This window comes from Plutella xylostella, chromosome 21 (assembly GCF_932276165.1).
Source record: "Plutella xylostella chromosome 21, ilPluXylo3.1, whole genome shotgun sequence".
NCBI classification, from domain to species: domain Eukaryota; kingdom Metazoa; phylum Arthropoda; class Insecta; order Lepidoptera; family Plutellidae; genus Plutella; species Plutella xylostella.
The window spans coordinates 8850786-8876854 of NC_064001.1; the positions used below are offsets into that span (position 1 = coordinate 8850786).

The following is a 26069-nucleotide window of genomic DNA, read 5'->3' on the forward strand; positions in this document are numbered from 1 at the left end:
ATACTTTGCTAACATGTTGGCAGAGATTTTAACTTCCTTTGTAAACACATGAGTGTTATAAGTGTATGGTGTGCGTGCATTTGGGAAATTATGGTTTCTGTCCAGGATGGTAAATCATACGGTTGAATTGGATTTACCTAATAAGATATGAAAAGTTCCAGTATTAGAGAGGTTATAAAACTTGATATAAAGCTTGTTTCTTCAAAATCCACAAAACAGTCCACAAAAAAAAGTTACTTACCTGCCAGTAATTTCATTTTGCTTACATAAGATTTTTTTTATGAAAATCTTAATGGTAAAATTTTGTGTAATTTGAAATTCACTTATTTATTTGAAAAGTACGCTTTGATCCATCAAAATGGTATTTTAAGTAAGTTTTTTATATCTCTTTCTACAGTTACAATCTCTTTCATACCAATAGATTTTTCTATTCGCAACATTTCCCAGTAACATGCAACTTGTTAAACCAAGAAAATGTTTCTCGGAACTACTAGCCTTGGACCAGCCATAGAAATATCATAGTGGATTTTCCAACCTCTGTTGTGTGGTAAAGGAAACCTGGAAATACATGGATACAGTCATGTACACTGCAAGTTACATAGCTATAATTACTGTAATAAGTATAAAAAATACAATCCATACATAATCACAAAATTAGTTTAGAGGTTAGCTATACTTAAGTATTACATTTCTTTTTAGAATATAAAAATAAATGAACCAATATGACAAAGGTAACTACGTAATAGAATAGAATAGAATAGAATATTACATATAAACATGAAATAAAAAATGTATTGGTGAATAAACGCTTATTTTACAGTCTTGAGACCTTGCTTTATTTCATTCATATCTTATTTCATAAGTGTTTATGTAATCTGAAAAGAGTGAACAATGAAGATTTCGGAAATTTGTATCTACATTCATTTGTACATAGAATGTTAAAAAATAAAATAAATTCATTTAGGGTGGATTCGTCCAAACATCACGTTACACGAGAATAACTATACCGGAATTAAAATTATACGCGAGTAAATAGGTATCTAGGATAAGTACATTTGCATTCTACCAAGTTATACCATGATTAAATTGAATGAACGAGGAACGAAACTGTAATGCAACTAAAATAAAAATAGCTGCGTTTCAAAGCATGCAATAGAAATGACATGCCAACTTAGTTTGAATGGATTATAAAAGTATGAAATTGTTTTATGTTTTAATATTTTATTCGCTGTTGTTATTCTGAGACTTTGCCTTTTAACGTACTTTTGTTTATGTTTTGACAGATGTGTTTATATGTCATTATGACGGTTTTCTAATCAGCTGATGTGCTGCCGCCATTACAAAATTACTCTCGGATAAGCTCGTTACACGGTCAATTTTGGCGGTATAACATTTTATACTTGGGATAAGCTAGTTATCTTGGTTTCAGGTTTGGTAGAATGCAAAATCTGCTTACTCGCGAGTAACTGGTACTTTACTCGTGAGTAAACAGTTACTCGACGTTGGCCGAATCCGCCCTTAAAGTGGCAAGAATTTTATTCGATATTGTCAATTTTATCACATTCCTAAAGATCAGTGTACATTGATGCTTCGAGTATAGAGAATGGACAGGAGTGCATAGATTCTTGGCAGTCTGCCCCGCTTCTGTTGTGCCATCGATCTGTGGCTGGAGATGTATACCTGCAATGAAAATTAATTGATATTTTTAATTTTATTACCAACCAAACGACTATATTTATTTTATAAGAAAAATAAAGTAGGTACATATACATAAAGCTTGTCATACATAATTAAATCACTGAAGGCACAGTACCTAAATGTATGATGACAATTTTAGAGAAGTTTTCAGCGTCCAATTATTCACAAAACTTGAACTTGGACATCCACACAGAACACAATGCTGCCAACCCACACAGCCACAGAGCAACAAGCTCAACCGGGTCCCTATCCTGCAATCGTGTAAATAGGATTTCGCCGTTTTACCTGAATATAATTTTCAATATTTTATGGTAGACGCGCGGTGGTCTGGAGTGGGCGTCCAATTCGCATATTGCTCGGCGAATGCAGTGAAAGCCGCTTATACCGTTTCTGAAACGAGTAATTTAAAATATTGAATGCATAAATCCCGGGTGTGTTTATTTTTTCAGCTCGACGGCTCTCGTGTGCATACACATTATTGTAATGGGGACGCCATTTTTGTTATGAGAGGCAGAGTTTAATGTGGCAATTTCGGAAATCATTCTTGTTTTTAACAAAATTTTATAACTTAAGTTTTAAGTCTGGGATAGTGAAAAGAACTATTATTCACCGACAGCAGGCTCTTAAACTGTATATTTCTGCTATCACTTAGCCGTGTTCATCGCAAATTACTATATACTGACGTTTATCTACGTCAATAACTAGGCCGTGCAGCCGGGACTTTAGAGAACGATTAGGGGCTGATGATGATATTTTTCAGAAAATCGTGAACATTGTACAGTGAATATTCTGGAGCAAAGGACCCGACCCCTCACTGCAACATTATCACTTTCATGGAGGTAAGATATCTATGCTCCAGAAGGGCCAGCACGGGGAGCAAGACGCAAACATCAATACGTGACAAAAAAATACATTGCGCTCACTTACATCACATCGAGAGGCCTCGATGCGCAACGGAACTTTTGTCACGTCTTCACGTATCTTGCGGCCCGTGCTACGCTAGCAGGTTGTACCTATCAAGCAGCATCTGCAGCGGGGTATACAAGTCACGGCGGTGCACGAGGTGCTTGTACGGACGGAACGTGTCCGGAGCCTCGTCCCAGTTCACTCGGAACCCGACCGCCTGGGTGAAGATCTGCGTCCAGGGCACCATGGCTGCTTTCGTGTTTAGACGTATCTGGAATGTTCATTGATTGTTCAGCACAGGCCAATAAATGCCTTTTATGTACTATAGGTAAATAAGGGATGATGGAAGCTTCGGATAACTTCGCAACTTATAGTTTAGTATCTCGTATCGATGTCTGACTGCTATCTCTAGGTTCCCGTGTTTGTTACCTAGCTATAATTGATTTTAGATACTTATTATTTGATATTGGGTGTACCACAAAAAAAGGTTTGGATAAATTTAAATGGCAAATATAAGATTTACATAAGTCTTAGGACTAATATACTTAACACCAACAAAAGGTAAAACTACAACTATGCCTTGCTGGTATGTAGAGTACAAAATGGTAAAGGAACTAATTTAATTATAACTAGAAGGTATAAATTGAACTGTATAGTTGGGTACTTACATAAAAGCGCGAGATATTCAAAAAGGCCAAATATCTCTTTGCTCTATGCTGATTTGCCTCCACGTCAGAGTTGGGGCCGAAGTTAACCAACACAAACACGACAAGTCCAACATAACTCAACACAATTAAACGAAACATTCGGGCCATCGCTTCTATTTACACATCATTTGCCTACAATCTCGCTACACTTTTGTGTTCCCACTGAGACTGTAGAAAAAAAAGAAGTTCCAATTATGAATTTCGAAATTCACCAAAAAGTCTGCATAGCACTGGCCGTTTAAACTGCTTCAAAGAAAAAAGAAAATTTGAATTTGGAAAAAGAACAACTGCGCTTGTCTTGTGGATGACTATTCTTGAGGCGTCTATGCTTGCAAAGCAGTTTAGCTTTTGGAATTAACGTGCTGCTCTAAATAATGTACTGTTACCGTCCAATATTTATTCACACTTGAGTGGCCGGAATAGTTGTTGGACAAACAACACGTGATGCACAGGGTGCTGAATATGGGAAACCAAATTTGGAAATTGAATGTCAAGATGGCTTTTTTTATCCAAGAGCAATGTCATGACTCTACAATTTCACCAAAAACCTGATAGATGGATCTAGACGTACAATTTGGATTTGATAATTAATAATAAACGCAGCGTGCATAAGTATTTTACAACCAACTTTTTGTCAATGTGCTGTCGACAGACAGGGATGGATAAATGCAGTGTTTACCCCACTAGGGGAGCAAGTAGAAATAAAATATAGTAATTAAAATTAAAGATCTTACCAATCTAGTAAAAAAAAACGAAAAACATAAGCATTGTATTTTAAATAGCTTATTATTTTCTACATCATACAAATGAATGTAATACTGAAAGAATAACCGTACTAATGTGGAATATTTCGTGACAGCCTTATCCAAATATCCGATGACATAGTAACGGTCAAAAGTCACGATGTTCGCAACTAGTAAATCCATCGTTAGTGACACACGGTAATCCATCGCCAAGTTCGGAAGTCTGGCTGTCAGCTCACCGTTCCATAGCCTTAAAAAAACTAACAATTAGCAAACTCTGTGTCTAATTAAAATAGTTCTAAGCGCGCCAAACGTTCTATTTTTAATTTTCGCTCTTTTGAGATTTTCCAGCCAGTCCTTTTTTCGGTGAAATTAAAAACAAAGTTAAACTAAAGTGTAATGTATAATCATATCTAACCCTGTGCTACCGTGGTGTAGTTAAAAAGACAAAATGCTAATAAAAAGGACTTTCCAGCACCTGACTGTGGTGTTCTTGTTAGTGGTTTCCCCCGTGTTGTGTGATGAAAGAACTAATCGTACAAACTATGATGTTGACATGTTAAGCCATAGCAAAGTGTTATCGAGACGAAAAAGATTTCTTATATTTCCTGAAGGCAGCTCTTTTCAGCTAGGTAAATATACACCTACTATGTATCATAATTATGTTAATAATTACTTTACAGATTAACCACTCAGATATTATTTCTTGACTCCGTTCTTTTTCTAAGACAGAAAGAGCCCCTTATTCGAACGGTAGAGTAGTTTGTAAAAATTTACGTTCATCAGAAAATTTTATATCTATACTTACGATAAATAAAGACATTTAACATTGACTTTTTTGACTTTGATACTTATAATTGTAAAAAAATACCAATACATACCTACATACGGACGAATTGAGGATATTCTCCTTATATCGAAATTCGAAGTCCGGTAAAAACGGAGCAACTCGTCATTTTTTTTATTACAAATTTTCAGTGTTCTGCATCACGATACCCGCGCTCGCTTTAGCCGATATATTCCTATACGGCTACACGGCTGCCCTGGCCTGGGAGCTGCCTCAGGACCCGTACTCGCCCTTCGATCACAAGGCTGACCCCCTCCACCGAAGGGTTGACATGAAGCAAATATACTTCACCGATTACGACGGAAAGGTCCTGTTTAAGAAACCCTATAAAAGGTGAGTTGGTAACGCAAATATGTGCGAAGTTGAATGGAGTTTTTGTAATGTTTTAGGATGTGTGGGAAGCAGTCAATCCATGTAAAAACTATTTTGATGCGGTCATTTATCAGTGACTCGCTTGTGGATCACCTTTTACTACCCCTTATGGGATTAGAGACGTGAGCATATGCATGAATGGCTTTAAATAAAAAAATATTATTTTACTTTCAAAGTTTACATAAAGCACAGTTTATAATCAAATTTATCATAGTTAAAATATCCTTATCGAGCTTTAACACTCATTACCTACATCAGTGTATGCGTACACTATCCCATACATCTTTACACCCCATCATCAACATAAACAAAAGCCGGCGCCAGCACCGTCGATACATCACGACAGTTAATTAACACTGGCCGTTTATAAACTTGCAGAAGACCCATCGTGAACCCGGCAATTGCGAAACGCAGCGTCAACTCAAACGAAAAAGGAACACGATTCAAAATGGACCGGAAGCGGATGCACACGGGACATAAGCGGGACTTTTTGAAAACAGAACACATGGACGAAAGAAGCGTCGAATTTCACAGGAGCAGTCGCGCCTCCCTGTACGATAAAATAGAGGGGCTACTAAAAGCGTGCGTATTATCAGCGGGCGTATCGTCTGTATATCAGCCAGTTGCAAGCTGAGACTGTTTTGTTGTGAACTTTTTGTTGAGTTGTTTATTTTGAGTGTTGCCAGCAGTTTTGGCGCTCGGCGGGACGGTTTAGTGGCGCGCTCTCGGTGAGGGAAAACATCGTTATCGTTATCCAACGTTTTGTTTGACATTCGCGGTTTGTTCTTCATAGCTGCCTGACATAAATAATTTCAGGTATTTCATAGTCAAAATGTTATCTGTGTCTTTTCACTAGATAACGGTTAACTATGCGTCATTTAACTTCATAGTAGGTATGGGTAGGTAGGTATACATGTTGTGTTACATGAATATTATTAAAATTACCTTTAATTTATTGCTTATCACAGTTACCAAACGCCCAAATTAATAAGTAGATTCCTACATTTTCGGCTGACATAAAAGTCTTTCAGTAGTCTACGAAGAAAAAAATATCTACTTACCTACTTTTCTTCCATAATAATTTACCCTGTCTTATTATTTCACGGGCTACAAAGTTTGAAAACGCTCCAAGCCTGACTTCTGAGGCCTTTTAAGATTTAAAGCACTTAAGTAGCGGAAGTAATCAGTGAGCGACAGCAATCTAAGTTGTTTGAGGATGACACAGTGTTGTTTCTGCGTTATAATCTACACGGAACTCATAATCTTTGATTAATTTTGAAGCGACTTAAAATTACAATCAAACAAATAATTACAATGGTGGTGTTTGTAGCGTTTAGCTTTGGTGATTCAACTTTAGATGTACCTATTTATTGAATAATGCGAAGTCCAATATAAGCTTTTAGTCCAGTCCAAAATAGTTTAGTCAGGAGGAAGCTGAAGGAAAGTCAATTAAGTACTTAAACCTTACATACGTGCGACGCTCCATAAGAGAAACAATTAACAGTTTCCATAGTAAAACAGTATTAATTTAGCGAGTTAATTAAAAAAAGATCTCGACGAATTTAAAACCTTCTCCTTTTTTTGAAGTCGGTTAAAAAGTTGTTCAGAATCATCCATTGTTAGCCACTGTCGACTTACCATACGAGTTTTACTCCTTTTGCTTAACTATACCTACATATTACTCGATAGACTGGGTAAAAAGGTAAAAGGGTCACTGAGAACGGGTACCTACATTTACCACAAAACCACAGATCCACTGCGGTTTGACAAATATGCCACGTGTTGAAATATATTATATTAAATTGAATCATTGTGTGTTTTGAGCGAGTCACAAATTTTGAGTTTAATAAATACAGTATGTCTCTATAAAGTATACTCTTTATTAGTACTATTTTGTATTCAGATATCATAATATTATATGGATTTTTAAACTTGATTTTCATTGCTTTTCCATGCTTTTATTGTAATCCTAACTTTATTAATATTATAAATGCAAAAGTACCTAACTGTGTCTGTCTGTCTGTCTGTTACTCTTTCACGCCAAAACTACTGATCGGATTTGAATGAAATTTGGTATACATATGGTCTAGACCATAGGAAAGACCATAAGGTACTTTTTATCCCGGAATTCCCACGGGAAAATTTTTAAGGCGAAGTGAAGCGCGCGGGATTTAAACTCGATTTTCATTGTTTTTCCATGCTTTTATTGTTATTACACATATTTTCTTGTCATAATAAGTTCGCGATCGATTGGGACCATACAAGTTCATGGAAATGTCTTCAATTAAGTATGTTAACACTCCAGCATATTAAAACAATGCATAATGCATGCATTTATTCGGCAGGATGGGAGCCAATGGCCGGTCTTGCCTACTGAAGACGCTATGCCAAGTGGGTCAGACTCACGATCACAAGCAATCCTCGTTTCTGCAGGAAATTATGCGGACTGTCTTCACGTAAGTATTAAATGAAGCTAATCCTAGTAAGAGCACACAATTTAAGTCGGGTTTTTACGTTTTGAGTATATTTGATCCGGGCACGCTTGTACGTAAATAGACCATGATCTAGCTAGACAGACAATCGGCTGTCGTTTTTGAAAACCCTTGGATCTCGTATTTACACGTAAAAAATCAGTGGGATCCATACAATATACTGTTATCTTGAAAAATCTGAAAAACCTGTCACAATGTGACTGTTAGTTAGTTATGCATGCTATGTGGCGTCGCATCGGCGGGGAATTATGTCTTATTTACAATATCAAGTTCTCGCCTCGCCTGCACCTCGCCCGCGCCGCAACTCCGCGTCGACCTATCGTCGCATATAGAAAATAGAGAATAATATAGAGAAGGCGCGTCTCTTTGTCACAGCAGCCGTGACGCTGCCTTGACTCTCGTGCAGTGAGCGGAGAGCCTTATACTCTGGGCAGGCGGTGACTGAAGCTAATCTGACTGGCCAATCCTCTCAACACGGTGACAAATCCTAGTCTTCGTTAACGATCATGTATGTCAACGATACGAAAAATATTGTATCATAGAGATCGTCAGGTAGTAGGTACACCGCCCTCAAATTTTCTTTACTTTTATTTCTTTATGTTTAAGGTTACTTGTAAGAGATCGCTCTAAGCGATAAGGTCGCCTATTGTTCATTGTTCCTAGTTTATAAGTTCTCTTTGTATGTTTTATTTATTTATTTATTTATGCTTTTATTGCACAATTTACAAAAGTAGATGTACAATGAGGTGGACTTAATGCTAAGAGCATTCTCTACCAGTCAACCTGCAGGAGGTTCAGGAGCAGAAAGTAGGGAAGTGCAAAAAAATAACAAAAATCAAAAACAATCAATGAATCTCACAAAGAAAAAAAATCTACACGAAATCTACCATAATTATACCTACATATATAAAAAAAAAATATAAACCTATACCTAACATTCTAATAATATATAATAATACATTTATATATACTTATACTACATATACATACACACATGTTTTAATCTGTGGTGTTCAATAAAGATATATTCTATTCTATTCTATCGTCACTTGTCTAAACAACTGTAATTTACCTTCTCTATTCACAGACTACCCAAAGGCAAAGACTTCGAGCTGGAGCGCCATCAGGAGTACGACTCGGCCCATTCGGTGGCCGAGTCGTGCGACCTCGTGTACCCTGACTGCGAGACGGCAGCCGCGGGACCTGTGTCCAGCTTTACACTTTAACCTTAAGCCATCTTAGGGCGCACACGTGCCAACAGAACTAGGGGTCGAAGTGGTCGCCATGGCCGAAATCGGTCGGACCAATCATCATCAAGCCCCAGTTTCAGCATACTCTATTAGATCATAACAAGGGATTAGTTGTTGACTTTTGACACATCTGTCAAGAATTTAATATGGAGATGACGTTTAATTTATGACATTACAATGTAATAGGGGTGTTGATGATCTAACAGACTATGGTGAAGCTAGGCATAAATTTGTTAAACAAGTTTTTATGGTATGGCCCTAAGCTATTAGTTAGAAAAACAATGGTTCAGTTAAGAAACTAGTGATGACTGCATGGTTAACGACCCTGCATAAAAGTCCCGGGCGGATATTTGCTGGCCGGGGCAGATATTTGTTTAAAGACAACTATTTGTATGTATAGTATGTGTTGTTTGTGTGTTGGGAATATGAAAAAGTGTTCTTGATGTCCCTACTTTCAAGAAAACACATTTTCTTTTTTTATAGTGGAATCTTTGAAGATATAGAGATAAAGAACCATAGATAATAGTACCTACATATGAACGATAGAGTTTTATACCTGTACAATATTATTTTTATCACTGTTATTATGATGCTAATCTATTTTCACACAATATATTATAATAATGAATTTACCCCTTCAACCTTCGAACTAAGCCTGTTCCTGCAATTAATATTGGTCCCTTTAGTCAAAGAGTAAGTCAATTTTATCAAATTCTCTTAAGATTATCACAATTAATTTAAGGGAGTGAGAAGCACGGGTTTCGTGATTTAATTACTCGATTATATTGACTCGATTTTATCGACTATACACTTGATATCGAGTCAATTAATCGAATAATTGTGTTGGGTTTATCTTTTGGAATCACAAATAGTTTCAAGTGTTTTGAGATGAGAGAAAGCCTAACATTTGTTTTTGATTAGTTTTAAATTTAATGTTTGTAAAGTTTAAATTTTAAGTAATGAAGTTATTGCAATTTTGTGTAATAAGGCACATTTCAAGAAAAGGTATTGTAATCTTCTCTCTATGACACAGTTACCATACTATCCATTTATTTATAATTATAATGCAATTTCAACAGCCACGAGTATTCCATGTTTCAATATAACTTAGTAGGCATTTTAAACAGGAATTTACTGGCATACAAAATACTAGAAACGATTAAATTACTGTATTAATGTCGTGGCTTCTTATTTATTTTTCCTATTAAGTACCGACATCGTAAATAAGCATGCAATTTCAATTGACGACTCCAAAAATGTTAATATTATGTCCACGAACGTAACTGTAACCCAGTGTTGTCTTGGTGTACGCTAATTTATTCCAAGTCTCACCACACCGCAGTCCAAACTTGGAACAGAAAAGGGAACACGAAAATATTGTATTTATTCCCTCCTTTCTCAGTTCCATTTTCAAAAATGAGCGCGTAATTTTTCGAATAGAAAGTTTGTTTTTAATTATCATTGCTCTTGTTTTATGCCAGGGTCCAGTTTTATGCAATCCTTTTTAATTATTCAAACTTTTTGAACATTGACACTTCTTTGAGCGTTAACATGGAAATTTTCGGAAAGTGTTGCATTTTGTTAGTTTTAGTTCTATGTCAAGTTGCAAGTGAAGCTGTTGGCTCTTGTTTCAACGAGTCGAGTTGCGCAAAAAGTGACAAATTTAACCATTCTAGAGTACTTTCAAGAAGAAAAAGGTTCTTAGTGTTTCCTGAAGGATCATCTCTACAGCTGGGTAAGTTTTGTGTTATTATATGAGTATAATTGACAGCTAACTTCACAATATATTATCAAATTGAGATTTCCACCAAAAAGTCAGCCACTGCAACTGACGCCAAGTGAAATTTATCATTGATTGATACACGAAGTCATTCATGTCTTTAATACTGCACCTACTAACTGCCTCATAGAGCCTAAACACTGCATTGGCGAAAAGTGACTGCTGCAATTTACCTCTACAATATTACGATCGTGAGCTATGAAAAGGTTTCAAATGCCATTGCCTTAAAATAATAACAATTATATTTTACTAGCTTAAGTGCAAATTTCGGCATAGTGGGTTAGATATAACCAGAGATAATTGACTTTTGACACATCGGTCAAGAATTTAATATGGAGATGACGTATAATCAATGGATCTGGATACGATCTAACCAACTATGGTGAAATTGGAACTTGAGTTCCTTTCTGCAACTCAGCGGTACACTAATAAAAAAGAGTACAGTATCAAAATCTATCTATTAAACTTCATTACAGTGTTCTGCGTTCAAACGGCGGCACTTATCCCTATAGGCTACGTGGGGCAATTGTTCCTATACGGGAACACGATAGCGCTAGCGTGGGTCCTGCCTAAAGACCCCAGCTTCCTCACCATGTTTAAAGACAAGGATGTCTTCAGTGCCCAGAGGAGGACAGATGACGTGAGGCATATTTACTACGTTGGGGAAAACGGGGAGTTTTTGAAGAAGGTTCCTTATAAAAGGTTTGTACTAGTAAAATTATTGAACTAAATGCAATGAAGCATTTAAGTCAGTTGACCCAGTGGATTAGCTTTCTAAGTGGTATCCTGTATCCTAGCCTGTTCCTTAGGTTTATACCTACCCTCGGCACAACTTGGGATTTTTGCAACTGACGCATATAGGTAGGTATGACTGGCAATCCTTTCACCACTATGACAAATCCTAGTCTATAAAGTTTTTAATATTTTGCCATTGATACGGTAAGAGGAAGCTTTCATGCTTTGAACCTGTATATAATATAAATTTATAAGTTCCGTTTTTAACTACATAAAAATGTATAATAGTGATTTTTAATAAAAGGATGATTATTAGATAAAATATGGTAATGAAACGCAAACATTTTAATAACGAAAATACAGACATTATAAAATTCAACGTCAACAAATATTTTTCATAACAAGGAATCTTGAGAAAGTAATTTACAAAAGAAAATCTGCCACGGACGCTAAGAAAAACTACAAAATAAGTTAACTGAGAGTTTCATACAATTCTCCCGTAAGGGCCCGGGTAATATTATGACTACAAATGTAATGTTATGCATGAGGTTTCTTATTTATTATGAAGCGTCTCAATGTGTGCTTTGTACGATCTTAGTGCGGGGAAATTGAAAGGAAAGGTTCGTTGTTTATTACAAATAAGGGATCACTCATGAATATTTATAAGTACATATACAATAGGTATAATACAATGTCTATTATAGCGCTTAATAGCCCATTTAGACAGGTTTTCATTTTATTTTTATTTTAGATAGTTATGACTATGTTCTAATTAGAAACTTAAAAATATTACCTGGTTATATCTAAGAAAATTTTAGATACCTACTTAGCGGCTAGAGAAGGTAATATTTTTTTTTAAATGATTCTCTCTTCTAAATGTAGGTCTGTATCGTTAAATTTATTTTGGTTAACGATAATTTTACAGGTACCATGAAAAGTAGGTATTATACGACTTTTAAAGTATTAAAATAAACAGAAAACTTTTACAGAAAGAATAATATAAAAGTAAACATAGATAAGTGTGAATGCATCAGCTACACTCGAAAAAGAAAGCCTATTAAACACACATATAATTTAAATAATCTTCCAGTAAGGAGGGTATCCGTAATCAGGGATCTGGGTGTTCTGCTTGACGAGAAGCTGCTATTTGACCAACACATTGATATGGTCACAGAAAAAGCCTACAAAAATCTAGGATTCGTGCTTCGCTCATGTAAACCATTCAATGATCCTCACACAGTTAAAGTAGTTTATTACGCCTACGTACGCAGTGTATTAGAATATGCGTCCCCTATCTGGTCCCCTCAATATATTATATACAAAAATAGATTAGAACACATACAAAAAATATTCGTTAACCACTTAAACTATCGTTATAAAATATCTGCAGACTCCTATATAGATGGATGTCGTCAGAATGGTCTGCTGACTTTGGAGGCCAGGCGCACAGTACTGGATATGTGCTTACTATATGACATCGTACGGGGCCGGGTGGATTGTCCCGACCTGGTAAGCCGAGTGGGATACTGCGTCCCAGGGCGCCGCACCCGGCACACCCCCCTATTCCATGTTCCGTTTCGATCTACCAACTACGCCGCTCATTCCGTACTCAATAGAACAACACGTACCTATAATAAGAACTTCACCCAAATCGACATCTTTGGCTCTTCCAAAGCCGCCTTCAAAAAACATACCACTAACCAAATCATTGCATCGACTCTCGCGCCAGTATAATCCAGACAAAGACTATTTATTTTTATGTTTATATATATATATATATATATATCTAGTTAGAATTTCTGACTTTGATGTTTATCTATTTATATATTTTATTTAACATTATATTTAAATATACCCTTTTTTTAAAAACCACTTAATGTTATATTTATTTATTTATATTAGCTATGCGTAATATTAGCAAGTTCAGCTTTCCTGCCACTATCCACTAATGTAGTTTTTCTTCTAAACATGATTTTTATATTTTAGTTTTAGTTAAGATTAGTTTTATATCCGACCGCGGCTAAAACTTAAATAATTATAAGTGAATCCTATCATTGGCCATACTTTTTGTAATCAATTCTACTACTATAATCTACTAAATGTAATCGCTGTTGGATTTTAATAAAGATAAAAATAAAATAAAATAAACAAAATATACCTATGTTTCAGGCGGCCAATTGTCAACCCAGCTTTTGCAAAGCGCAGCATCGATTCACGAGTGACTTTTAATCAAGCAAAGAGGCCGAAGATCAAAATCAACAGAAAAAGTATGCACGAAAAGCAATTAAGGCGGGAATTTTTAAAAATGGAACACATGGACGAATCCAGCATTCGATTTCACAGGAGCAGTCGGCTTGGACTTTTCAAAAAGTTAGAAGGCCTATTTGAAGCGTAAGTTAACTACTATTGACAGCTTTATTAGGGGCAGACGACCTGAAATGAACCTGTGTGACTAAGCAAAACAGATTGACTGATTCAAATTAGCCAAGCCAAGTAAAAAAAAGCATTACCATTAATTTGAGTGTACTTGTGCTTTTTAGGGTTCCGTAGTCTACTAGAAACACTTATAGTTTCGTCATGTCTGTCTGTCCGTCTGTCCTAGCTCGTTCTCCGTGGTGTCTGCGCCAATTGCCACAAAAATTGGTGGACTGATAGTTAATCCAAAAATTCATTTTCAAAATTAAAAAAAATAATAATTTTTGCCCCCTCTCCCTCCGTTAATCCGAAAAAAAATCGACATACCCCATCGTGTTTTGTATCGTTAAAAGGTATCTATAAATACAACAAAAAATGCTTTGAAACCATGTGGATGACATCCCCCAGTCTCAAGATATATAGTATTCTACTTATTCTATTCTCTGTGGGAGTGTAAGTCCCTGTCTGCACCTGGTTCTCTTGAGTGGAACCTTTGTACATATCCCCAAGGTCTAAAGTGCCTTCCTAAGCTTGGACCATTTCCCACCACCGTGGTCCACTGCGGGTCGGTGGGCTCACGTATAACTAGATGTGTTAAATCTAATACAGGTTTCCTCACGTTTCCTTCAGCGTAAGAGCGATGGTATATATTGTATTAAATTCAAAGAACTCTTGGTACATGTCAGCGCCGGGATTCGAACCCACATCTCTTGCGTGAGATGCGGGCGCTTACCCGATTGAGCTACCACCGCTCTTGTGTCGTCTTGTATTCGTGTTGTATTCTTATTCATAAGCTAACTACTTATTTAGCTTATGAATATAGCTAAGGTATCAAACATGTCGATGCTCCAGGCTCGGCGGAGGCGACGGCCGCGTACATTCTTGACTGAAGTATTTACAGTACTCTTCAATGCTCTGTTAGATCATTAACACCCCTGTTAAATTGCATGGTGAAACTAGACCTAAGCCATCATCATCATAAGCCAAGAATCATCAACTGCTGGACACAGGACTTTCCCAAGGAACGCTACAACGCTCGGTCCTCGGCCTTCCTCATTCAGCCACTACCGGCGACCCGCCTAAGCTAAGTAGGTTTTAATGGTCTTATTCATCATAAGCTATATACCTTATGAATATAGGAATATGTCGATGTTCCAGGCTCGGAGGCGACGGCCGCGGCTGCTTGCTGAGACAACTATGCGAGGCGGCGCAACCCTCAACACAGCGCACATTCTTGACTGAAGTCTTTAGAGTACTCTTCACGTAAGTGTATAGTTTAGTTTAGTTTACGGCATGTTGTTGGCGGAATGGCATTGTCTCGTTAGTTTGTGCGCGGGTTTTATAGGGTGGAATTTGTGTAGGGTTAGGCCCCGTTGCTGCGATGCATCGCCGCCTGTTGATTTCAGTATGGTTTTCAGCGCTGCGACGTTTTGCGGCAATGAGGCCTCGCCCTTTATGATGAGAATGCAGATCAATAATGCTTGCCTAGTAAAATGTTTATGTATTACAAGTACAAGCCATTATACAGATACACTCACGAGCAATGAAAATGTTGCCACCTGCCGTTGACGTTCGCGTTCCATATATCACTGAAACTTTTTCATTGCAGCTTGTTTTTTATTATATTAATTGAGTATTATCGATTTGACTTAGCACTAAGTGCCTACCTATATAATTTTAATTAGGTAGTTAATAATTTATGTATTTTAATAATTTAAAGCTAGGGGGGCTTGTCGCTCACGTCCGTAGGTACAAACCCTAGTTACCCTACACGTGCCCCCTGGGTGGTGCTAACGAGTGACAACGCCGAATGTCGGGCGGCGGTAAATCGACCCGACCTCCTCTCCTAGCAGAGGCGGCGATCTCCCGCCGTAAAAAAGGAGAATCACCAACACGCCTGCCAAGCGCGGTGATTATGGCAAATACACCTCCTAATGATGGAAAAAACAAAGCCCCGGCCCCCAGTCCCCGGCAGCCCCGCTATCCCGGACTCCGGTAGCGGTCACGGTAACGGCGGGGCAGGGGGTGCGAAGAATCTCCGGCAGAGAGTCGGCTACCAGCCCAACCGACCCTTGCACCTGGCAACATATAACGCACGGACACTGAGGGAAGACGTGAAGATAGAGGAGCTGGAAGAGGAAATCAGCAAGTTAAAATGGGACATTATAGGGTTATCCGAAGTCCGACGAGAGGGAGAGGATACGGAAATTCTCCAGTCCGGAAACTTGCTGTACCACCGGGAGGGCGACCAACTGTCCCAAGGGGGTGTCGGGTTCATCGTCAACAAGTCCCTCGTCAACAACATCGTTGAAATCGGAAGTGTGTCGACACGGGTTGCGTACCTCATCCTGAGAATATCTAAACGATACTCAATGAAGGTCATACAGGTTTACGCACCCACATCTAAGCACACCGATGATGAGGTCGAACTTGCGTATGAAGACGTATCGTCTGCCCTGCGTAAGTTCACTACTCATTTCACGGTGGTGATGGGAGACTTTAACGCGAAACTCGGAAAACAAGAAGGCGGCGAGACGAAAGTGGGGTCACATGGATTTGGAGTCAGGAACCATCGTGGGCAAATGCTGGCTGACTTCTTGGAGAAGGAGGGCCTCTATATGATGAACTCCTTCTACAAGAAGAAGCCACAAAGGAAGTGGACGTGGATTAGCCCCGATGGGAAGACTAAAAACGAGATCGACTTCATATTGACGGATAAGAAGCACATATTCAATGATGTCTCAGTGATCAGTAGGGTTAAGACCGGCAGCGATCACCGACTCGTAAGAGGCACTTTGAATATAAACTGCAAAATAGAACGCTCCTGTCTAATGAAGTCCACGCTCCGTCCTACTCCTGCTCAAATCCAGGATCCCGAAAGCTTTCAGTCTGAGCTTTGCGACCGCCTGATATGTTTAGAGAATTGCGTTACAGTTGACGATTTAAATAATAGGTTTGTGGAAACTGTCCGAGAGGTAGGATCGAAATATTTTTCGTCCCGAACCAACCGAGGACCTCAAAAACTCTCAGATGGGACTCTGAGTCTCATAAGAGAACGGAGAGAAATGAGGTTGCAGTCTTCAGTTGATATGGTCGAATACAGACGTCTAAACAGACAGATCGCCAAAGCAAGACGTTGCGATATGAGACGCTACAATTGCAAGCGCATTCAAGACGCAATAGAGCAAAACAAGGGCTCCAAAGTCTTTGCTAGAGATCGATCTGTTCGGCAGACTCTGTTGACCCAACTGAAGACCGACACTGGCAACACCGTTTCATCAGTGCCCAAAATTCTGGGAGAAATTGAGAGATTCTACGGACAGTTATACACCACAACACAAAACCCTATTACCAGCGGTGCTCACGACAGCCGAGCGCCACTCACCCGACACTATACCGAAGATATTCCGGACGTCAGTCTAGACGAGATTAGTATAGCTCTCAAACAGCTAAAAAACAACAAAGCTCCGGGAGATGATGGAATAACGACAGAACTTCTGAAAGCCGGCGGTAGACCGATTTTAATAGCACTTCGGAGGCTGTTTAATTCCGTCATACTCGAAGGCACAAGCCCGGAGGCATGGAGCAGAAGTGTAGTGACTTTGTTCTTCAAGAAAGGCAACAAAGCCCTATTGAAGAATTATAGACCCATTGCACTTCTGAGCCATGTGTACAAGCTGTTTTCGAGAGTTATTACGAATCGTCTCGAGCAAAGACTCGACGACTTCCAGCCACCCGAACAAGCCGGGTTCCGAAAAGGCTATAGTACCATAGATCACATACACACGCTTCGGCAGGTTATACAGAAGACCGAGGAGTATAATCTACCTTTATGTCTAGCGTTTGTGGACTATGAGAAAGCCTTTGATTCTATTGAGCTCTGGGCGATGCTTCAATCCCTTCAGCGGTGCCATATAGACTATCGCTATATCGAGGTGTTGAGATGTATGTACAATGCTGCCACAATGTCAGTTCGATTACACGAACATAGCACAAAACCGATCCAGTTGCAAAGGGGCGTGAGACAGGGAGATGTTATTTCTCCGAAACTGTTCACCTGTGCACTGGAAGATGTTTTTAAGCTTGTAGAGTGGAAAAGACTGGGCATTAACGTCAATGGCGAATATATCTCTCATCTACGATTTGCTGATGACATAGTTATTATGGCGGAAACGCTGGAGGAGTTAGGCGTAATGCTCACAGACCTCAATGATGCCTCTAAACAAGTTGGGCTGAAAATGAACATGGACAAGACAAAGGTCATGTCGAACGAACATGTTTCATCATCGCCCGTAACTGTAGGAGGTGTCACCATCGAAGTTGTTGATCAGTATCCCTACCTAGGACAAGTGATCCGATTAGGTAAATCCAACTTCGATAAAGAGGTAGCTCGTAGAATCCAACTCGGATGGGCAGCGTTCGGGAAATTACGACACATCTTCACTGAAAACATACCTCAGTGTCTGAAAACAAAAGTTTTCAATCAGTGCGTGTTGCCAGTGATGACTTACGGAGCCGAGACGTGGTGCTTCACCAAAGGGCTTATCCACAAGCTCAGAGTTGCTCAGCGTGCTATGGAAAGGGCTATGTTAGGCGTGTCCCTGCGAGATAGGATTCGTAATGAAGAAATCCGCAGGAGAACTAAAGTTACCGACATAGCCAAAAGGATTAGCACGCTGAAGTGGCAATGGGCTGGCCACGTAGCCCGCAGAGCCGACGACCGCTGGAGTAGAAAGGTTCTGGAGTGGAGACCCCGTGTCGGCAAACGGCGTGTCGGTCGCCCCCCAACCCGTTGGTCTGATGATCTGCGGAAGGTAGCGGGAAGCCGCTGGATGCAGATGGCGGGTGACCGTTTGGGGTGGCGATCGTTAGGAGAGGCCTATGTCCAACAGTGGACTACGGAAGGCTGAGAGAGAGAATAATTTAAAACAAAAACTACACAGCCATCTTTATAAACATGAACTAAGATCTTATACTGAGTTATATTAATTATTATTAAAACTAAAACCAGTTTCACCGGAAAAACCTAAGCAGTGTCTGAATGAGAGTTTGTTGAAAACGACAGAAACTTTTTGAAGTCTACACAAAATAAAAATGTTGAAGTATTTTTCTCTTTTAAAGACACTTCAAGGAATGAATGAGTCCATAAATTTGTCCACAACTGTACAGGCGAGGTGAGAAGTGTCTGCGTAGTTTTTACGACGGTGTTGTAGTTTGATAGTTAAAAATTATAGTTGACAGAGTAGATAATTTTACGACGCATCCTGGCAAATTGCTTAAAAGTTTGTTTACACGCTACGCTTCTCATGGATACTCATTTATCCGCATTTTACTTGAGCAGTAAACTTTTTTATCTCTCTCCCTGTCGGTTTAAGGATATTTAATAGGGTACATAACGTTGCACGGATCTTAAGATATTACAAACCCACTTATACCACAGCATTGAAAATTAGATTAACATTGTACTATTCAAAAATATACACCTTGTAAATTTTAATCATAAAAATTAAATGGAAATTTAAGGTGTATTTGTTCCCATATATTATATTCAAGGCCTATTTCACAATGTCTTGACAGTGGGAAAAGACATCCTGTCACTGTAGACAGTGATGTTTTAGAAAACATGATTACAAAAAGTGACTGCATTTATTTTAAACCACAGGTAGCCATTATCCAGACATTGCGAAACAGGCACTTATGGTGTTTTATAAGAAATTTTATATAAAAAAAGTTATTTTTGTATTTACAGATTGCCTAAAAGCGGGACGTACGATGAGGACATCCACAGAGACTATGATGAAGCGCATACAATAAATAAAGATTGTTCTTCTTTGTACTCGTGCAATAATTAGTAGGTACTAATTAACAATTATGTGTGTTTAATAAAACGTGAAAAGAATTATAGGTATTTTTAATGACTTTAAACAACAACTAATGTTATCTCATATAATCACCATCATGAGCCCCCTAATAGATACCACATTCTTGTTCTCAGTTAGCCAAATGATTTTCGACATAAATTCGTACTAAAAGAAAATGAAAATTATTCTATCAAAAAAAGAAATAAAAATTGTTGTTAAAACCATTATAGTATCTAAATATCTACTCTTGCTGCCCTCTTTTTAAAAACATTTATGGGGGTAGGTATATTTCTAACTAAAGTTGTTCCGTTTGTCCGGTAAATTACGCCCTTATATTAATTTATATATATAAGAAAGTTGTGCTGTTTAAAAGTGATTTCGACCGACTTTCGAATAACAAATCCATAAAATTTAGCGATATAGTTATGATTTCCAAAATGTCGACTGCTTTAAAAGATGTGCTAAATTGTGAAAATTTGGGCATGTCACTTGTTATGTACGGTCGAGTACAATAGTGAGTATTGACTACTTTTTCCGAAGGAAGGTAAAATGGTATTTAACAACGGTTCTAGTAGGAAAATTCTAATTAGAAAAATCTAGTCAGTATTTCCTACAACACGTTTATTATTTCAGAAACCCATATTCATGTTATATATTCTTTTATTTTTGCTGTTCTACTCGCACTAAATTATGATTTAACACGTTAAAAACAAACATTAACTAAATGCGCATTTTGAAACTCGGAACCGGTACTTTTATTTTAGTCTATAAAATCCTCTCAGATTCCCAAGCACTTTTCTTCTTGCCAGTACTTTTTACAGTTCAGAAGAAGAGTTTTAAGTGTGTAAACAAGTTCAGACCAATTTGTATAGTTTTACGAAAGGTGTTAAGTGTCTGTTCGTATATTTTGACATAGCATAGTTAGTTGGTTTCGCATAGAGGTGGGTCCATTTCTGAATGGTATTGACTGTTGGTGACAATAATGTTTTAGTTTAATTTGAATTGTGCGTGCGGTCGGGTTTTGTGGTAAGTTTGTGTATTTGTATTCGATTTTATCATTTATTTTAACGCTTTAAAAACGCTATTAGTGGTGATTAAGAGAATACTTAACAAGATTGATTAAAATGGAAAAGTCAAAATAATATCATATGATTGGTTTTTAGTTTTTATTAATCAATATTTAAATGTCATATTAAGGGTGGGTTGCACCATTTAACTTTAACTATTACAAACGTCAAATCCCTTGACGAGAGAGATCAATCTTCAAGAGATTTGACGTTTGTAATAGTTAAAGTTAAATGGTGCAACCCACCCTAAATAATCCGTTGTCAACAAATAATAACTTCAACATCCTGTAAAATTATAACTGATACAGTAAATGGTAATGAGAAGTATTATGTAATCTTGGCAGAAACAATAAGCATGTATAGAATCAATGTTGTAAAATACTTATTTTATTTATATTTGTTTCATATATTTCAGTTTAAAAAAACAATGAAACCTGCTCTACACACTCTAGTCATAGCTACTTTGTTAACCAAAGTACATTATGCATTTTGTCTCCAAAACGAAAACGGTACAAGCCCAGTCATTTTACAAAATGGCGGATCATATAATGACATGGAGGAGCTAAATGTAAGTGCACCAACTAAAGTGCTGTCCAGAAGAAAGAGATTTATAGTGTTCCCAGATGGGAGTTCTTTTCAACTGGGTAAATATTTATATTTATTACCTTACTCTTTTGTGACGGAAACTGCATTTGTTACTGTACAATGTTGCTTGTAAACTTCACGTCGTATTAAGGGGATACATCGTGGGATAAAATATATAAGCAATAACATTATGAAGACAGTCATACCTGCTGGATACCCGCTGAAGTAGTTAGTAGTAGAGGCAAGCATTTTTTGCTAACGACACGTGATAGATCGCGAACTGTGACTTTTTGGAATGAGTACATTACTGAGTGCATTTGTTATCGAGACGCTGAAGAAGAATTTCTCGCGATTTTTGCCCTCACCGTAAGCACACTAGTATACTTACAGTTACATGCCTCGATTCGACCTATAGGCTTTTTTACCAGCTAAGCAAAGTTTGAAAATATCATTGAATTCTTCTCACAACCTTATTTAATTTATTAGCGCCTAATATATGAACTCTCTATGAAATATTTCCAGTATTCTGCGCACAAAACATGGGATTTGTGAAGCCAAGAGACGTGGTGTGGTTCGGAAACACGGCCGCCCTGGCCTGGGAGCTGCCCACTGATCCCAAGATATTCCACATATTCAAGGACTTCAAGAACCAAGACGGAGCTCTAAGGAGGAGCGATGCGCCCGTCCAGAAAAACATATACTACTTGGATGAAAAGGGGAAGTTGATTGCGAAAGTGCCGTATCACAAGTAAGTAACACCAGTGAAGTTACCACCACCGAACATTAAATAATAAATAAATAAATATGTGGGACATCTCACACACGGCCATCCGACCCCAAGCTAGGCAGAACCTGTGTTATGGGTGTCGGACAGCTGATATATCTACACAAATACATAGATAGATAGATACTAAATATAAATATCAACACCCAAGACCAGAGTGCAAATGTCTGTCTTTAAACAAATATCTGCCCCAGCCGGGAATCGAACCCGGGACCTTCGGCTCAGTAGTCAGGGTCACTAACCACTACGCCATTCGGTCATTAGCCATAAACAATCCATAAGCAACGTCGCTCGCTGTCAAATGTGACGTAACTGTATGGATCTGACACATGTTTGACAGGCGAGCGATGTTGCATATGGATTTTTAACTACTAATTGGTCGGTGATGATACGGTAGCAGTATCATAAGTTTCTATGTACCTTTACAAACTATCCATAGGTATAGGTGGCGGCTATATTTAAGCAGTTTCATGTAGTCAGAAATTCGAGTTTCAAAATCAATTTGAATGCACTTTTCTATAAGCTACATCAACATAAATACCACCCCTTAAAGATACAAAAAGACACAGTCTTTCAAAAATCTTTCACCGCAGCACAAGAAGGTTACTCTATACTGACGAAAAATGAACGAGAGCTCTCTTGCAATCAGCACTTTAAATACAACGAGATAGAGTTGTGGCTCGCGCAGCAGCGTGCCAAAACTTAGTTTTTTGTCATATAGAGTGACCCTTCAGAAGCAGAAATTTTACTGACAGGTCCTTTTGCTGCCGAGAGCCCGAGACGCCCTCACGGGACATATCCCACCTCCATTAGCTGACCCTTGGCTTTTTACTAGCAAAAAAGAATAGGCAATTTAATACTTCATCAATATAAATATCTACCTGTAAACAGTGTGCCTACGTGTATATTTTAGAGTAACACAGACTAGTTATACTCAAAGTGCTTGAGTTAGAATGGTAACCGGGACAGACATTTGTTAAAAACATTATTATTTTACCATGGTTTAAACATATTTAGCTCTAAAAACAGACACACAGTGAAAAATATTATTTTACAGAGTTCAACACGTTATTTGTCAGATGTGATCGACATTTTGACAGTACATATACTATACTTACTTATTTTTTGTCTCTACTTTTTATGTTCAGACCATGTTCAGACAAATTATTTCATAAGAATGCAATCTATTAATGTACAAGCGATAAGAGGATGCAACAATACAAGGGTCAAAACTAGGCAATAGTATAAGCAAGGTATGTAAGTGTCCAATGTTCATGTTATGTTTTGTTTGCAGGAAATTCATTGTGAACCCTGCGTTTGCTAAGCGGAGTGTAGATTTCCCACAAACAATTGACGATCGGGAAAATTTAACAAACGAGCCGATTTCAAAACCGGAAATGCACAAGTTATCCGAGAAAGCGGATAATTTGAAATGTAAAGAGAGCCTCGAAGAATGCAATATCGAATTCCACAGGGAAGGGCGTAAGGATTTGTACGGGAAGTTGGAGACATTTATTGAAGCGTAAGTACCTACCAGTTTTTTTTTACAGGTCTGCTGCTGTTTTTGGAGGGAACCTGAACTTTAACTTTATTTGTATGGTATGGAGCGCACACATCATTGTTTAACCTCCTGACTATGATCGAGAGGGGATTAGGACGATAAGATTATTTTATTAATGCTGTCAAAGTAGGTATAGTAGATAGTTATAATATCCTTACCAAACAATATATAATAATTTAGGTATTTTTTCATAAAATTGGCTACAGAATGTAAGAAATAATCTTAGTGTAGAGAGAAATAGTCCATAAGACGTAAAATATTACTCGGAACATGCTTTTAAAGTATAAATCTTGCGAGCCATGTGCACACAACGACTATCATTTGCCAATAGGACTGGCGCGATCATGTACGAGTTAATAAATTATAAAAGTTGGGGTGCTCGAAAAGCGCCGCCACTAGTACGTATCCACTAAGTTGACCTTAAAAAAACCGTGACTGGTCCGCTACTGACAAAAATCTAACTGGCTAATGTTTTACCCACGGTGATATATATGTCATTGTGTTACCCATAGTGACGTTGTGACCTTACGACAAATGCAGCTGACGCAGCAACCACATGTTGTCCGCTGCCAATCTGCACCTTAAACCTTAGTCTAGCTAGATCTAGTGTTGCCAAAGCAGATACCTAAGTACGTATTCTACGTTGCCGCGTTGAAAAGAGCGTAACATTGCAACGAAACAAATTCAAACGACGATAATGTACTGTTTTACTGAATCTATCTGTACAAGTATGTGCTCACATAAGATATTTCGCTCCACAGCTTAGGTTGGCGCGGCAGGGAGTGTGTGCTGCGAATGCTATGCGAGGCTGGCAAGGATAAGGCACAACAAGGCACGTTTCTCGACGAAATCGTGAGAGCTGTATTTACGTAAGTCCTGGATTTTCTGATACCCTAGTACGCTTCTCTCGGATGTTACATAAGGTCGCTATAATATTTTAGTCTCGTATCTCTAAATAGACATCTTTTATGCCCCTAGTTTACTGTAACTTCAAGGATGGTTAAAAAAGCTCTTGCTACTATAAGTACATATATTTTAATATTCTATCTAATATTACACAAATCTATTTCCTTAACTGAATAGTACCTAGGGACATGTTTGTAATACTTATAATTTACACTCATCCCAGTCACGACAGCAAAGCTCCTTTATATTACTTCTCCCCTCTATCAAAAGTTGCCTGGAAGAAATAACCTTTAAATGCCTGTATTTCTTGTCATCAGATTACCAGGAGGTCATGAGTTCGAAGAAGCTTATCATCGGGAATACGACTCGGCTCACCAAGCGGCGGGCGATTGCAGGAAACTGTTCCCGGAATGTCAAAATAAGTTTACAAGTGAATCGATTTGAGAGAATGTGTTATTTATTTCAAATTAAATCTAAGTAACTTATTGAAGCCTTGTATTTCATTTTATCAAGTACCCATGTAGGTCTTGCAAAAAAGTAGCCTTTTGTAGGATTTAAGTATCACGTTTGTAATAACATGAATCTATAAAAACATACAGGCCCAAAAATCTCAGGTGAAAGTACGTCATTTCGACCCCAAATACGCTTGGTTAGACTTTACATTTGCACGTGGTCAATGAAAAATGGTGCGATTAAGAAAGCCAGAACCGTAATACATTAGCGGCGTCGTGCAGGCGGATGGTAAATGTATACTTCAATATTGCCCCGTTTCTGAAACTTTGATTTCAGTTGGCTTCTGATTAAAAAAAACATCTCTGGATTTAGACAAGTCCATGATTATTGTTAATTCAATTATTTTATCAATAGACTACTCACTAGAATGAGTTCAAGCTAAACCCTTAGACATAAAAGTAGGGAGTTGTTACCGATTAACAAATCTTAGTTTTTTAAATCGAAGATTAACTTTAAGTAACAGTTCGGAAACGGGGCCGTATTCGCCGTACTTTCATCCATCTGCACGTCTGTGCGCATAAATTAGGCCGGAAAGATCTCTGGAGAAATGGTCTCAAAGGAATTAGGTAGACCGGGTATCTTGGGAGTTCGGAAGGTTCTGATTTTGCTATCGAATAAAACTTTATATATCGGAAATAAAACCTACTTAATAATAATATTATCAAGGTGAAAGTTTGTAAGTATTGAAGAGTGGATGTTTTTTACTGTTTCACGGGTAAACGGATTTAACAATTTCAATGAAATTTAGCAGCTGTCACCCATGAATTGTCATTTTGAGACATATTTTGGCAAATTTATCCCGGTTATTCCCACGGGAAAACCTTTTAAGCTCGCGGAAAATGCTAGT

At 38.0% G+C, this 26069-nt stretch overlaps 4 protein-coding genes across 4 annotated transcripts; 3 read left to right on the plus strand and 1 right to left on the minus strand.

Moving 5' to 3' along the window:
- Window positions 1-1528: 1528 nt before the first annotated feature.
- Window positions 1529-3643, minus strand: LOC119693212. The gene is made up of 4 exons (XM_048628805.1): window positions 3273-3643; window positions 2712-2875; window positions 1984-2088; window positions 1529-1680 (listed from the first exon to the last, which is right to left on the minus strand). The coding sequence occupies exons 1-4, from the start codon at window positions 3417-3419 to the stop codon at window positions 1566-1568; spliced, it is 531 nt and encodes a 176-aa protein (XP_048484762.1). The 5' UTR covers window positions 3420-3643; the 3' UTR covers window positions 1529-1565.
- Window positions 3644-4505: 862 nt separating this feature from the next.
- On the plus strand, window positions 4506-9352 carry LOC105385431. Its single transcript, XM_048628682.1, has 5 exons — window positions 4506-4686; window positions 5033-5234; window positions 5652-5855; window positions 7619-7729; window positions 8853-9352. Exons 1-5 carry the CDS (start codon window positions 4506-4508, stop codon window positions 8989-8991), a joined length of 837 nt encoding a protein of 278 aa, XP_048484639.1. The 3' UTR covers window positions 8992-9352.
- Window positions 9353-10305: 953 nt separating this feature from the next.
- On the plus strand, window positions 10306-25199 carry LOC105385435. The gene is made up of 10 exons (XM_011555816.3): window positions 10306-10750; window positions 11272-11497; window positions 13700-13921; window positions 15104-15208; window positions 19695-20832; window positions 21289-21517; window positions 21981-22206; window positions 23537-23764; window positions 24565-24672; window positions 25027-25199. Exons 6-10 carry the CDS (start codon window positions 21301-21303, stop codon window positions 25151-25153), a joined length of 906 nt encoding a protein of 301 aa, XP_011554118.3. The 5' UTR covers window positions 10306-10750; window positions 11272-11497; window positions 13700-13921; window positions 15104-15208; window positions 19695-20832; window positions 21289-21300; the 3' UTR covers window positions 25154-25199.
- On the plus strand, window positions 10567-15212 carry LOC105385434. The gene is made up of 3 exons (XM_048628683.1): window positions 10567-10750; window positions 11272-11497; window positions 15104-15212. The coding sequence occupies exons 1-3, from the start codon at window positions 10567-10569 to the stop codon at window positions 15210-15212; spliced, it is 519 nt and encodes a 172-aa protein (XP_048484640.1).
- Window positions 25200-26069: the final 870 nt, after the last annotated feature.

Excerpts from the sequence above, each read along its gene's own strand:
- LOC105385431 (XM_048628682.1), top strand. The coding sequence starts at position 4,506 with ATGCTAATAAAAAGGACTTTCCAGCACCTGACTGTGGTGTTCTTGTTA. Across the intron at positions 5,235-5,651 it reads TTTAAGAAACCCTATAAAAG|AAGACCCATCGTGAACCCGG; the intron begins GTGAGTTGGTAA and ends ATAAACTTGCAG. Across the intron at positions 7,730-8,852 it reads ATTATGCGGACTGTCTTCAC|ACTACCCAAAGGCAAAGACT; the intron begins GTAAGTATTAAA and ends CTCTATTCACAG.
- LOC105385434 (XM_048628683.1), top strand. The coding sequence starts at position 10,567 with ATGGAAATTTTCGGAAAGTGTTGCATTTTGTTAGTTTTAGTTCTATGT. Across the intron at positions 10,751-11,271 it reads AGGATCATCTCTACAGCTGG|TGTTCTGCGTTCAAACGGCG; the intron begins GTAAGTTTTGTG and ends ACTTCATTACAG. Across the intron at positions 11,498-15,103 it reads AAGAAGGTTCCTTATAAAAG|GCTCGGAGGCGACGGCCGCG; the intron begins GTTTGTACTAGT and ends TCGATGTTCCAG.
- LOC105385435 (XM_011555816.3), top strand. The coding sequence starts at position 21,301 with ATGAAACCTGCTCTACACACTCTAGTCATAGCTACTTTGTTAACCAAA. Across the intron at positions 23,765-24,564 it reads TTGGAGACATTTATTGAAGC|CTTAGGTTGGCGCGGCAGGG; the intron begins GTAAGTACCTAC and ends TTCGCTCCACAG. Across the intron at positions 24,673-25,026 it reads ATCGTGAGAGCTGTATTTAC|ATTACCAGGAGGTCATGAGT; the intron begins GTAAGTCCTGGA and ends TCTTGTCATCAG.
- LOC119693212 (XM_048628805.1), bottom strand. The coding sequence starts at position 3,419 with ATGGCCCGAATGTTTCGTTTAATTGTGTTGAGTTATGTTGGACTTGTC. Across the intron at positions 2,876-3,272 it reads TGAATATCTCGCGCTTTTAT|ATACGTCTAAACACGAAAGC; the intron begins GTAAGTACCCAA and ends TGAACATTCCAG. Across the intron at positions 1,681-1,983 it reads ATATTGAAAATTATATTCAG|GTATACATCTCCAGCCACAG; the intron begins GTAAAACGGCGA and ends TTTTCATTGCAG.